Source organism: Dendropsophus ebraccatus, chromosome 11 (genome assembly GCF_027789765.1).
Source record: "Dendropsophus ebraccatus isolate aDenEbr1 chromosome 11, aDenEbr1.pat, whole genome shotgun sequence".
NCBI classification, from domain to species: Eukaryota; Metazoa; Chordata; class Amphibia; order Anura; family Hylidae; genus Dendropsophus; species Dendropsophus ebraccatus.
The window spans coordinates 37,184,663-37,196,692 of NC_091464.1; the positions used below are offsets into that span (position 1 = coordinate 37,184,663).

The window sequence follows — 12,030 nt, forward strand, 5'->3', positions numbered from 1 at the left end:
AAGCTATATACTATGTGCTGAGTATGGTTATCATCAAATAAAGGGCTGACTAATGGATAGACATGCTTTTAGACCTTTTTTTTCCCCTGGTGATAGGAAGGCAAAATTAGTATATTACCAGACTAGTGCCAAACTTTAAGCCAAACCCTGTTTGTTGCATGTCTCAATAGGAGTCCTACACTGCTCCCAGTTCTGTTCCCAGTCACCACTCTCTTGCCTCTGCCTCTACAAGTAGGCAAAGCAGCAGCCAATCCAGTATGCTGAACAAGATGGAACAGTTTTATTATCTGCTGCTCCAGCCTGATGTACCTCCACAAATAGATGCCACCAGGATCGGTTGCATCTGGGCTGTGCCCTTACTCTTGCAACTACCAAGAGCCCTAACCCTATGGACCTCTGCCTTAGCAGATTGGAACAGTCCCACTTACTGTCTTTTCCAGGTGGTGTCATTCTACCAAAGTGAATAAAATCATCTTTTACAAATGTGTGTGGTGAAAGAGCGGTCTTCAAAGTGTTAACGTGCAGGCCAGCAGATGGTGCGCTATTGCTGCGCCACTTGTCGACAGGGCCTAGAGTGGTATGCTAACTTCTCCCATAGTCCCAGTAAATACTCGACAATAGAATTCAGGTAATCCCTTCCTACAGCTTGTTGGCAAAGGACATCAATCATAGAGAATCAGGGGGGGGGGGGGGGGGACTGTAATACTTTAGTTGCAGTGCCGTATACAATACTTTTCACCAAGGGAGATAGCTTGGGGGTGAGTCTGTATGGTTATTCCCCTTTAATTATAAGTACCTCTGCTATACACAGGCTAGCTAAAGAATTAGGGACAATTTGCAGATACAGGATATGCAGGATAAAGTCTCTGACTTGGAGTACTTATGTAGGAAGACATGACAGCATAGAGGGAAAGGGCAACTACACGAGGGGCACAGTCTAGAAAGTTCTCTCGTCGAATTTGACCTTGCTTTCACATGATATCCATGAAAATCCTGCAGGAGCACTTGCCACAAACTTGTAAGCTGGACGGAGCTGACCTTGGAGTTAACCAGAAACAGGACTCATGACTGCAAGGGGGCCCCCAAAAAAGCAATTTCTCTAACACCTAACTGGGGTTGAGTAGTACCTCTGCGGTCTGTTTTAGCCCTTTTCTTAGTATCAGGTGGTGTCATCTAGTCACTGTGGCAGTCATGCTAGTGGTCATGGTAATCCAGAATTTATAATTATATTGGTGATATTGAGCTGTATGTAGTGGTTTTCAATGATTAACAGTATGGTGGTATTATTTAGTCACTGCAGGTTTCCTAGTGTTGAGGTATTATTTTATTTTTGTAAAATCCTACACATGCCCCTAGTGATCTGAATGCACTGAATGCACTACCACTGTCTAACATTTACTGATCAGGTGGTGGGCAGTGGGGGCGTAATACCTTGCTTTGCCCATAGTACTGGCAAGCCACACTACACCACTGGTGTGAAACACTAGTCATAGCAGATCTATCCCTATGTTTGTATTTATAATATAAAACTGGCATAAAAACTGCACCTAAATTGGCCCTAGTAGCTAAAAGGGGTAGTCCCATCAAGTTAAATATTTTCGTATATACACTCATTTAGTAAACTTGCTTTCTTACTCTGATATGCTGCTCTTTCCCTCTCATTGTTGACAGCTTGTTGTCTAGGTTGTTGCTCTAAAAGACACTGAGCTGTCAACAATGGAATAGAAAGAGCAGCAGAGGAGGGAGGAGTTCAATGTATTTGCAAAAATATTTAACTTGGCAAGCCCTACTGGTTTAAATATGTTAGTTAAAATAGGAATACACCTTTGCCATTATCTCTAAATGACATGATGCATAGTGATCGCAGTGTTTAAGGTCAGTGACAGGATAAGCACCTGTCACTGACTGATCGGGACCATTTACCTCCGTCCTGTGTGATCGGTGATCAGTGCATAAAGTCTGCTCTCAGACAGACTCTATGCAAAGATTGCCGATAGTAATGATCAATGCCATGGCAAATTAAAAAAAATAAAAAAAGTTTTAAAGCATTTTAATTTTTTTTTTTATAAAATAAAGACTTAATAAACATTTCAATTACCTCCTTTCTCATTTCACAAATAAAAATATAAAAAGTAGTCATATTATACATCGCAGCATGGAAAATTGTCCGTTCTATTAAAATATAACAATATTGTTCCCACACGGTGAACAGCATAAACGAAAAAAACACCAGGATTGCTGATTTATTTATTTTTTATATCAGGAAAAATTTATAATAAGCAATTAAAATGTTTCTTTTACCCCAATATGATAATAAAAGTGTTATGGCTCTTAGAAGGCAGGGGGGACACCCACACATTGCATTAATTTGACCTAGACATCTGTGCATCAATGACCTTTGATCATGAAGGGGTTAAATGCCCTTTAAATGAAGACTGGATTCTTAATTGAGATGTCGGTTTGTTTTTTTTATGGAATTTTGACTTGCACAAAAATGAAATGTATGAACAGACCCTCATATAGTAAAAATCCTTAAGGGTACAAACCCACACACCGTATACACAGCAGATACGCAGCAAAAACGCAGCAGATTTGAAGCAGATTTGGTGGTGCAGATTTGATGCTGTGTTCAGTTATTTAGATCTAATCTGCTGCGTATTTGCTGCGTGTTTGTTGCGTATTTGCTGCGTATCGCAGCAGTAAATAATCTGCGTATACGGTGTGTGGGTTTGTACCCTAAATCTCAGTGATTTTACTGTTTTATTTTTCAATACCATATGAAATCTGAGCGTCGTGCCATCAGTTTGTACACCAGCCAGGCTCGCTAGACTTGTCCTCTTCTTGGGATGCATAATGATTCATTGAAAACTGTACTGGGATGACACTATCCAACCAAAAGGCAAGATGCAAATGAGGCCAGTGCTTTCAGCGCCGTGTGCTTTACTGCTGCCTGGTTGTTATAGTGATAAACCGAGGGCCTGTGCATCACCGCCTCTACTTATAAGATTTAAACAACAATGTTCTCTTCCTCCCGGGAATAAAGCAGGAAGCTCGGAAAAATATCCTCTGCACTGAATCCCCGGGAGAAGTTCCACATTGTGGAGGGAGCTGCACGAAGCCTCTTCTGGCCATGCCAGTTCTCAGCCTTGATGCTGAGTCAGAAACAGGTATCCCAAAATCCCTTTGTGGTGATCTTCCCCTAGAAACCATGGAAGAATTGGAGCATACTTGTCCCCAGCCACGCTCGGTAAGTGAGGAGCAATGTTACTGTACGTGTAACCAAAGGATTTGGGAGCAAAGGCTCTTTATGTAAACAACTTAGATGCAGACTAATCCATCTGTGCTGTGTGCCTTGTACTGGGGCTGCAGTAAGGCAAGTTGCATTACAAAGCAGCATTTCTGTGCGGTGCGGAGACAGGATTCTTCTTCTCCGCCTGTCTCATTTCCTCAGGGCGGCACATTCACCACTCCTCATCATCATCAGTAACAAACTAGTCTCTATGATTGCTTTACTGTCATCACAACACAATGTAGCAATGCTGTAGCTCTAGAAATGTGGATACAATAGCCTTAAAGGGCCACTAAATGCTGAAGAATTGAGCTGATGACTGTAAAGCATAAAGGGTTACTCCAGTGAAAATATTTTTCTTTCTAATCAACCGGTTTCAGAAAGTTATATAGATTTGTAATTTACTCCTATTTAAAAATCTCAAGTCTTTTCCATACTTATCAGCTGCTGTATGCCCTGCGGAAGTGGTGTATTCTTTTCTGTCTGACCCTGTGCTCTCTGCTGACATCTCTGTCCGAGACAGGAACTGTCCAGAGCAGGAGAGGTTTTCTATAAGAATTTGCTACTGTGCTGGACAGTTCCTGTCTCGGACAGAGGTGGCAGCAGAGAGCACTGTGTCAGACTGAAAAGAAAACAACACTTCCTGTAGGACATACAGCAGCTGATAAGTACTGGAAGACTGTTTTTTTTTTTCTAAATAGAATTACAAATCTAAATAACTTTTTGAACCAGTGAATTAATAAAATATCATCCCAATCTCTTTGTAAATGTTTCTGGAGGCTTTTAGGACTGGACATATGAGATAAAGTGGGGATTGTGGGGGCAATTCTTTTTGTACACTTTTGGTATAGTATGTTTGTAAGCTGAAATGATATAGCTTTTTCTATTTCATCGTAATTGTAATCTATGAAAAGAAGTCTGGGAAAACTTTAAAATAATATTTTCCTTTGCTGAAATTTCGTATGCTTGCAATGCAAGAGTTAACTTGTCTGTGGTATAGGATGGGCCACATGATTATCACAGCAGTTGCTTTAGGCGGTGATGTGAAGTTACACAGTGGATTACTGAAGTATATTGAGATCATTCAAATATAATAATACTTTACTGGGGAGATAAAATAGGAACCATGAAGATGATTGCGCTGATCTGACTGTTAATTTAATTATAAAACACAAATAAACAAGGGTAAAAACACTATTAAAAACTATTAAAGCGACTCTGTACCCACAATATGTACCCCCCCCCCCCGCCAAAAAAAAAACCCACTTGTACCTTTAGATAGCTGCTTTTAATCCAAGATCTGTCCTGGGGTCCGTTCTGCAGGTGATGCAGTTATTGTCCTAAAAAACAACTTTTTAACTTGCAGTTTCAAGTTGCCGTGGCCTAGAGTACCCATGCCCTAGGCTTGCGACACCCCTCCGTCCCTCCTCCCCGCCCTCTTCATCATTAGGAATGCCCCTGGAACATTTTCTCCTGTTCATCACCTGTCTGAACACTGAACATGTGCTGGATCGTTAAGGCACCTGTGCAGTGTTCTGACGGGTGATGAATAGGAAAAATTATGAGGCGGGATGGAGGGGCGTTGTAATTCTAGGGCACAGACACTCTAGACCACGCCAATTTGCCACAGGGCTGCAAGTTTGAAAGTTACTTTTTAGGACAATAAGGCTGCATTCACATGTTCCACGGAACACGGACGTGGAATGCCTGTAGCGGACTCTCCCCCACCTGGGCAGCATCTGTAATTAGATGTTGAGTGCAGGGGAACTGTACAGATATGCTCCGCACCGTAATGACAGTCCCGCGCGGCTGATTCATTACAGCGCGCCGCATATCAGTACAGTTTCCCCGCTCCCAGCATCTTATCACAGATCCTGCCCGGGTGGGGAAGAGTCTGTTACAGGCATTCCACGTCCGTGTTCCGTGTGGAACACGGAACGTGTTAATGCAGCCTAACTGAATTACCTGCTGAACGGACCACAGGACAGATCTTGGATTAAAAGCAGCTATATGACGGTACAATTACACAGGACGGCTGAGAGGAGCAAACGAGCGCTGTCAGTGCTCATTTGCTCCTCCTTCCCCACTTGCTGCCGCTGCTATTACACGTGGTGGCAGCAAGCAGGGGGGGCCGCGGGGAGGAGTGATTGCTGGATCGTCCCGGCAGCCCATAGAGGATAGCGATGGTCTGCTGCCACCGTTCCTATTCCACAAGGCGACGGCAGAAGATCACTGCTATCATTGTCGTTTTGTCTTTCAACATGTTGTAAGACAAACAACAGTAATAATCAGCCGACATCATTCATGTCAGCTGATCGTTGCCTTCTATTACACGGGACGATTATCGGCCTTGACGGCTGATATCGGCTGAATACAGTCGATATTCGTTCCATTTGATAGGGCCTTAACGCCATACAAAACTATGCATGGGTCTTAGTAAATAAACTGGAAACCCTCAAAGCCATATTCCCATAATAAGCCATGGGCAGTGATAGAACTCAGTGATAAAACTCAGAAAAAATATGAAATACCAATAAAATAAAAGGTTGCATTTTTTAAAAATTTTACCCCATAAATAATTTTTGGGGGGGTTCTGTCATACAATTTATGGTGTATTGAAGCAACACTACAAAGTACACTTGTTTCATAAAAAAAAAAACAAGCACTTAAATGGCTCTGTAGATGAAGAAATAAATGCATTATGGCTCTTAGAAGGCGAGGAGGAAAATGCAAAAATGAAAATTGGCGCAGTTATTTAGGCCATTTTGGGCTGTGTTATTAAGGATTTAAAACAAAGTTATACTTACTTGTATCCAGGTGCAGTCTCCTGAAGGCAGCCTTTTTGGTCTTGTTCTTGTTGAAAAAAAAGAGGCCAAACGCAGGAAGTCTCGGTTTTTGTGTGCTCATAGACAAGGCAATCATGTGATTGATGGTCACACTCTGTACTGGCCAGGACTTCCTGCATTTGGTCTTTTTTTTTTTTTTTTTTTTTAGTAAGGCTGGGTTCACTCTACATTTTTGAAATCCGTTTTACTGTCACAGCTGGTAGAAAATCTGTGTGAGAGGCAACACTTCTCCCAGCATATGTTAGCAAAAAGTCACCGATTTTTGCGCAAACCATTCTGCCAAAACTTTCTGCCAAAGTATGCAGTATTATACACAGGGGGACATTGTAGGGCGCAGAGGAAGCATGGCCTCCTCCCACACCTTGTATATCAAGGTGAACGCCTGCAAAGCAAGAAGGGTCGTGGAGGCGGGGATTTAGGTAAGACCAGTGTACATATACGGTCTTTTAGATATTATCAAGGGGGAGATGCCCTCCCGAAGATAAAAAAAAATTATCTTAATTACTTAACCCCTTGACAACCAATGACGTACCTGGAACATTACGGTGCTGTTAAGGGGGCACAGAGAGGACTTACATTGTGTTATGTGTTAATCATAGAAGTGGTCTCTTGCTTGTATTTTGACTTAAGGGATTAGTATAGAGTTACACACACTTGGTTTGTTTTAGTTGGGATGGATGTGCAATCCACCAGCCCTATATATATATATATATATATATATATATATATATATATATATTTACAACTAAATGTATGGTGTTCTTGGATGTTGTCTAATATATTTCTACTTTTTATTATTGTTCTGTACTTATATTGTGTTATATTGTTTATAAGGGCAAGGCTTGTGACGAGGGGTCATGGCCTGGAAGGAATTGGCCCCCAATGATAGGATCAGTGGCGTAGCTACAGTGAAGGCAGGGAAGGCGACTGCTATGGGGCCCCTGCAAGAAGGGGGCCCGAGGAAGCCTGCCCTGCCTTCATGGTAGGTACCCCGCTCCCCCAGGGGTCCAGAGAGGAAGAGGGACCCCCACTGCACTGTTCAGCCCCCTCACTGTAGTGGCGGGTGAGCGGGCTGAACAGAGGAGCAGGACCTGCCAGACGGCACAGGAGAGGGATTAAGGACCTTTGGGTCACATGACCCAAAGGTCCTCAATACCTATGTGAAGATCAGGAGGAGGAGGGGGGAAGCCTGGGAGCTGTAAGTGCTGTGTATTTGTGTCAGTGAGTGTATATATGTATTTGTGGGTATATGTATATGTCAGTGTGTGTATATATGTATTTGTGTATATATTTATATGTCAGTATGTGTATGTATCTGTGGCTATATATATGTGTGTGTGTATGTCAACAATGTCTGTAGCACTGGTGTATATGTGTGTGTGTGTATGTCAGCAATGTCTGTAGCACTGGTGTATATGTGTGTGTTTGTGTATGTCAGCAATGTCTGTAGCACTGGTGTATATGTGTGTGTGTGTATGTCAGCAATGTCTGTAGCACTGGTGTATATGTGTGTGTGTGTGTGTGTGTGTGTATGTCAGCAATGTCTGTAGCACTGGTGTATATGTGTGTGTTTGTGTATGTCAGCAATGACTGTAGCACTGGTGTATATGTGTTTGTGTATGTCAGCAATGTCTGTAGCACTGGTCTATATGTGTGTGTGTGTGTGTGTGTGTGTGTGTATGTCAGCAATGTCTGTAGCATTGGTGTATATGTGTGTGTGTGTGTGTATGTCAGCAATGTCTGTAGCACTGGTGTATATGTGTGTGTTTGTGTATGTCAGCAATGTCTGTAGCACTGGTGTGTGTGTGTGTGTGTGTGTTTGTGTGTGTATGTCAGCAATGTCTGTAGCACTGTTGTATATGTGTGTGTTTGCTCCCAAAGATGTTCTGCAGCAGCTTCTATTAATGCTGGGCTCTAATAAAAGAACCCACCATTAATATCTGCTGCATTTTCTTTTATTTCTGGTTGAGTATTTCTTATTACACTGAGATGATTTCCCTGTGTACAGTCTACTCATGGTGTATACATCAGCACTAGTGTAATCACATTACAGCGTATATATGTGTGTATGTCAGTGGCGTATCTGTATATATGTTAATGGTGCCTCTGTGTGTGTATATGTGCGTCAATGTCTGTGTTTGGCGGGGGGGCGTACAGGATTTATGGGGCCCCATACAGTTTTTTGCTATGGGGCCCTATGAATCCTAGCTACGCCCCTGGATAGGATACTATATTTACTCATCTATGGTTACTCATTCACTTATCTGTACTTGTTACTTTGTTACTTATTCAAAATTTCTAGCCTAAAACCATTTTTTTTCTTTCTCTCTCTCTAGTTCTAGTATACTCTAAGGCCCCGTTCCCACTGAGCAAAACTAGCGAAATTCATGTTCATTCTTCAGCTTGGACAGGGCAGGAGCGTGCACCTCCCATAGACTCCCATTATGAGCGGGAGGCTAACGGCATTCCATGGCAGACAATTCCGCCGCGGAATTCCGCTAGTTTTGCTCAGTGGGAACGGGGCCTTAGTATACTGTAGGAGTAAGTAGTTTATATTATTATCATTTTTGTTTTGTGATTGAGGCATATTTTTTATACATGTCAAAAGTAGGAAAATTGTCTTGGATACCAGGAATACAAAATGTCCAAAATCCCTCAGGTTACATGAACTTGGAATACTCTGATTCTAAATTTGTCTAAATATATGTGCTGACTAAAGTGATTTTAAGGCCAAAATAGACTAATGAGCTAGCCACTGGATAGCTCATCAGTCATTTACCAGTGAGGTGCTGGCACCTGACACCTGTGCCAATTAGCCATTTGGGCTGTCACTACAAACTCCCCATCTATATTGCTCCACATTGTAAAAGTGCCCACTTTGTGCCCCCATGTAGTGTTTAGGCCCAAATTTGAGCCCTCAAATAGTAGACACCCGTCTGTAGTATCCCCCATGTAGGCATTCCCCTGAAGGCAATGCCCCTGTTAGCTCCTCCAGTAGATAGTCTACCCCAGGCATCCCTAATATTGATAATGCCACCTGGTTGTTAGGCCCCCACCCCCTTGGAGACATCCCTCTTTGTAATTAAAAAAAAACTATAAAGACTACAGTTAAATGGCGAGGCATAGCAGCTGACAGATGAGTGGGCCCCCTCCTTGGAGCAGCGGGCCCTGGTTATTGCCCAGGTTTACTGAAAGCTGACCTTGTCCCAGGGGGCCTACCCTAGCTCAGGCTCACCGGTGGACTCTCCCATTCCCTGGAGGCCCATTCCGAGCTTATCCCTTCATTTTTACCTTTTTTACTATTTAAAACATTTGAATTTCTATGTAGATCCATTAGTTTTGCATGCAGTAATCCATTAAGACTTCACCAGATTTTCTGTAACTGAGTGTGCTTTGTGGTTTTTTTTTAAGCTTATTATGTAATTTTTCCTGGAGGATGAATGTATACTGTATGCATGTAGAATTAAAGTAAAGTGATTCTGTACTTTATTTAAAAACATAAAAAATAGCAAATAGCAAGGAAAATCTAATTCAGCCAAAAATAGAAGTGTAAAAAAAAGTGAGGACTAATAACTGGAAACCTCACAGTGTTACATAATTTATGGTTTCATTTTATATGAATATCTCTAATTAATATGTTATCATTGGTCTGGCCTTGGTTTTACAGTTTATCACTACGGAGGACCCATCACGAAGCTTTAGCAGCTATGACTATAGACATACTCTTCCATGTCCATAATGTAGATGAAAATGTAAAACCTCAATATTACAAAAAAACATGATCCGTTCTGAGAAAAACAAACAAACAAAAAATGACATTGATTTAGTTACATATACATAATATTTCTCTCCATATTACACATACCATATTTTTTTTTGTCCTGGCATGATATTAATACATGATGCCGGGCAGGAAAACATTCCATTACAGGGCTTCCCCATCTGTAGGGCCCATAATTTCCGGGACGAGGAAAAAGCCCTTATTTAGAGGTGTCAGAGTACAAATGCACGTCACACGTTAGGCTCGGTTCACATTACGTTTTTGCAATCTGTTTTATTTTTTTTTCACCTATTTTTGCAAAAAAAGGATGGAAAATTGATGTATCTCTTTTTTCATTGACTTCCATTATGAAAAAAAGGATCAAGAGGCATCAATTTTTTTTAACATACACAAAAACATAGTCGACCACATTTTTGTGTTTAAAAAAAACTGATGTGTTTTGATCCTTTTAAAACCATGTATAATTGTCTTTACACTTCACATTACTTGCTACTTTGTGTTGGTCTCAAAGTCCAGTCCAAGTAAATTACACACGTAGACAAAATTATTGATACTTTTGTAAAAGAAATAAAAACCCACGATAGTCACTGAAATAACTTGAAACTGAAAAATAATAATAGATTTTATTTGACTGAAAATCAACTAATGAAAATAATATGATGCCTTTATACTGTGGTTTAAAAAAAAAAAAAAAAAAAATGAAACAGCTTGGGAGTAGGGATGGTCCAAACCTGCCGAGGTTCGGGTTCATATGAACTCGGACTCTCGGCAATGATTTCTGCTGTCTTCCACCTCCGTGGAGAGGGTGGATAAAGTGGGAGGACCGCCTGGAAAACTGGGATACAGCCTATGGCTGTGGCTGCATCCCGGTTTTCCAGGCGGTCCTCCCGCTGTATCCATCCTCTCCACAGAGATTTAAGACAGCCGGAATCATTGCCGAAAGTACGGTTTCGGACCATCGGCAGGTTCAGACCATCCCTACTTGGGAGTGTAACATGAAAAACTGGGAAAGTTCATGGGCTATGAATATGTTTTCAAGGCACTGTAAGGGGTTCTTTTATTTATCCTACTCATGAGCCAAGGTTTTGCTTTCAAATTAACAAATTCCTGTGGGACCGAGACCAGGATCTAGGGAAATCAACTTGTCATCCCAGGGGGTACATTTTGAAACTAGATGTTTCTGCTCACATAACCCTTCAAGGTATAATGATTCAATTACTGAGCAGACATACACACACACACACACACACACACACACACATATATATATATATATATATATATATATATATATTATACACAGGGTGGTCCAAAAGTAGGAGCACAGTTTGTGTAGTAGGGTTATGAAGGGGGAGATTTATCAACCAAGGTGTAAAGTGAAACTGGCTAAGTTGCCCCTAGCAACCAATCAGATTCCACCTTTCATTTTCCAAAGTGTCTGTGAGGAATAAAAGGGGGAATCTGATTGGTTGCTAGGGGCAACTGGGCCAGTTTCACTTTACACCATGTTCAATCTCCCCCTTCATAACCCTATTACACATACTGTGCACCTACTTGTGGGTGGTCCCTGTATATTGGTTATCATTTTAGCAATTACCATTCTACTGTTTGCTCTTTCAATATGCTGGATTTCAGTGTTAGAGCAGACAAGAATCACAAAGGAAGGAAAGAACACTCTGAACCTACGCTGGTTATGCTAATAATTACATTAGTGAATAACATGTAGGATTTAGGCTGGGTTTACATATATCAGTTGGCATCAGTTGCGTTTTTTGCTTAAAAACTGACCACAACTGATGTCACAACTGATGCCAAAAATGCATCAGTTGTCATCAGTTTTTCTATCCGTCTTTTCATTAAAAACCATCAGTTGCCATCAGTTTCCATCAGTTGTCATCAGTTGTCACAAGTTGCGCTCATCAGTTGACATTTTTTTCCCCAGTATGTTTTCCTGTCATTTTCAATGGGATTTGCGGGGGAGCGCACGGGGGCTATATACTAACTGGGGGAGCTCACAGGGGGGCTATATACTACAAGGGGAGAGCGAACAGGGGGGCTATATGGGAGGGGGAGAGCGCACAGGGGGGCTATATGGGAGGGGGAGAGCGCACATG

The 12,030-nt window shown here is 41.6% G+C and overlaps 1 protein-coding gene across 3 annotated transcripts in view; it reads left to right on the forward strand.

Moving 5' to 3' along the window:
* Positions 1 to 2,979: 2,979 nt before the first annotated feature.
* The window catches only part of PCYT1B (phosphate cytidylyltransferase 1B, choline), a 59,451-nt gene continuing 50,400 nt past the window's right edge, over positions 2,980 to 12,030 (forward strand). For all 3 annotated transcript variants that reach the window (XM_069945502.1, XM_069945503.1, XM_069945504.1), the window contains exon 1: positions 2,980 to 3,247. In XM_069945502.1, the coding sequence (XP_069801603.1) occupies positions 3,131 to 3,247 (117 nt within the window). In that variant the 5' untranslated portion in view covers positions 2,980 to 3,130. The remainder of the gene's footprint in view (positions 3,248 to 12,030) is intronic.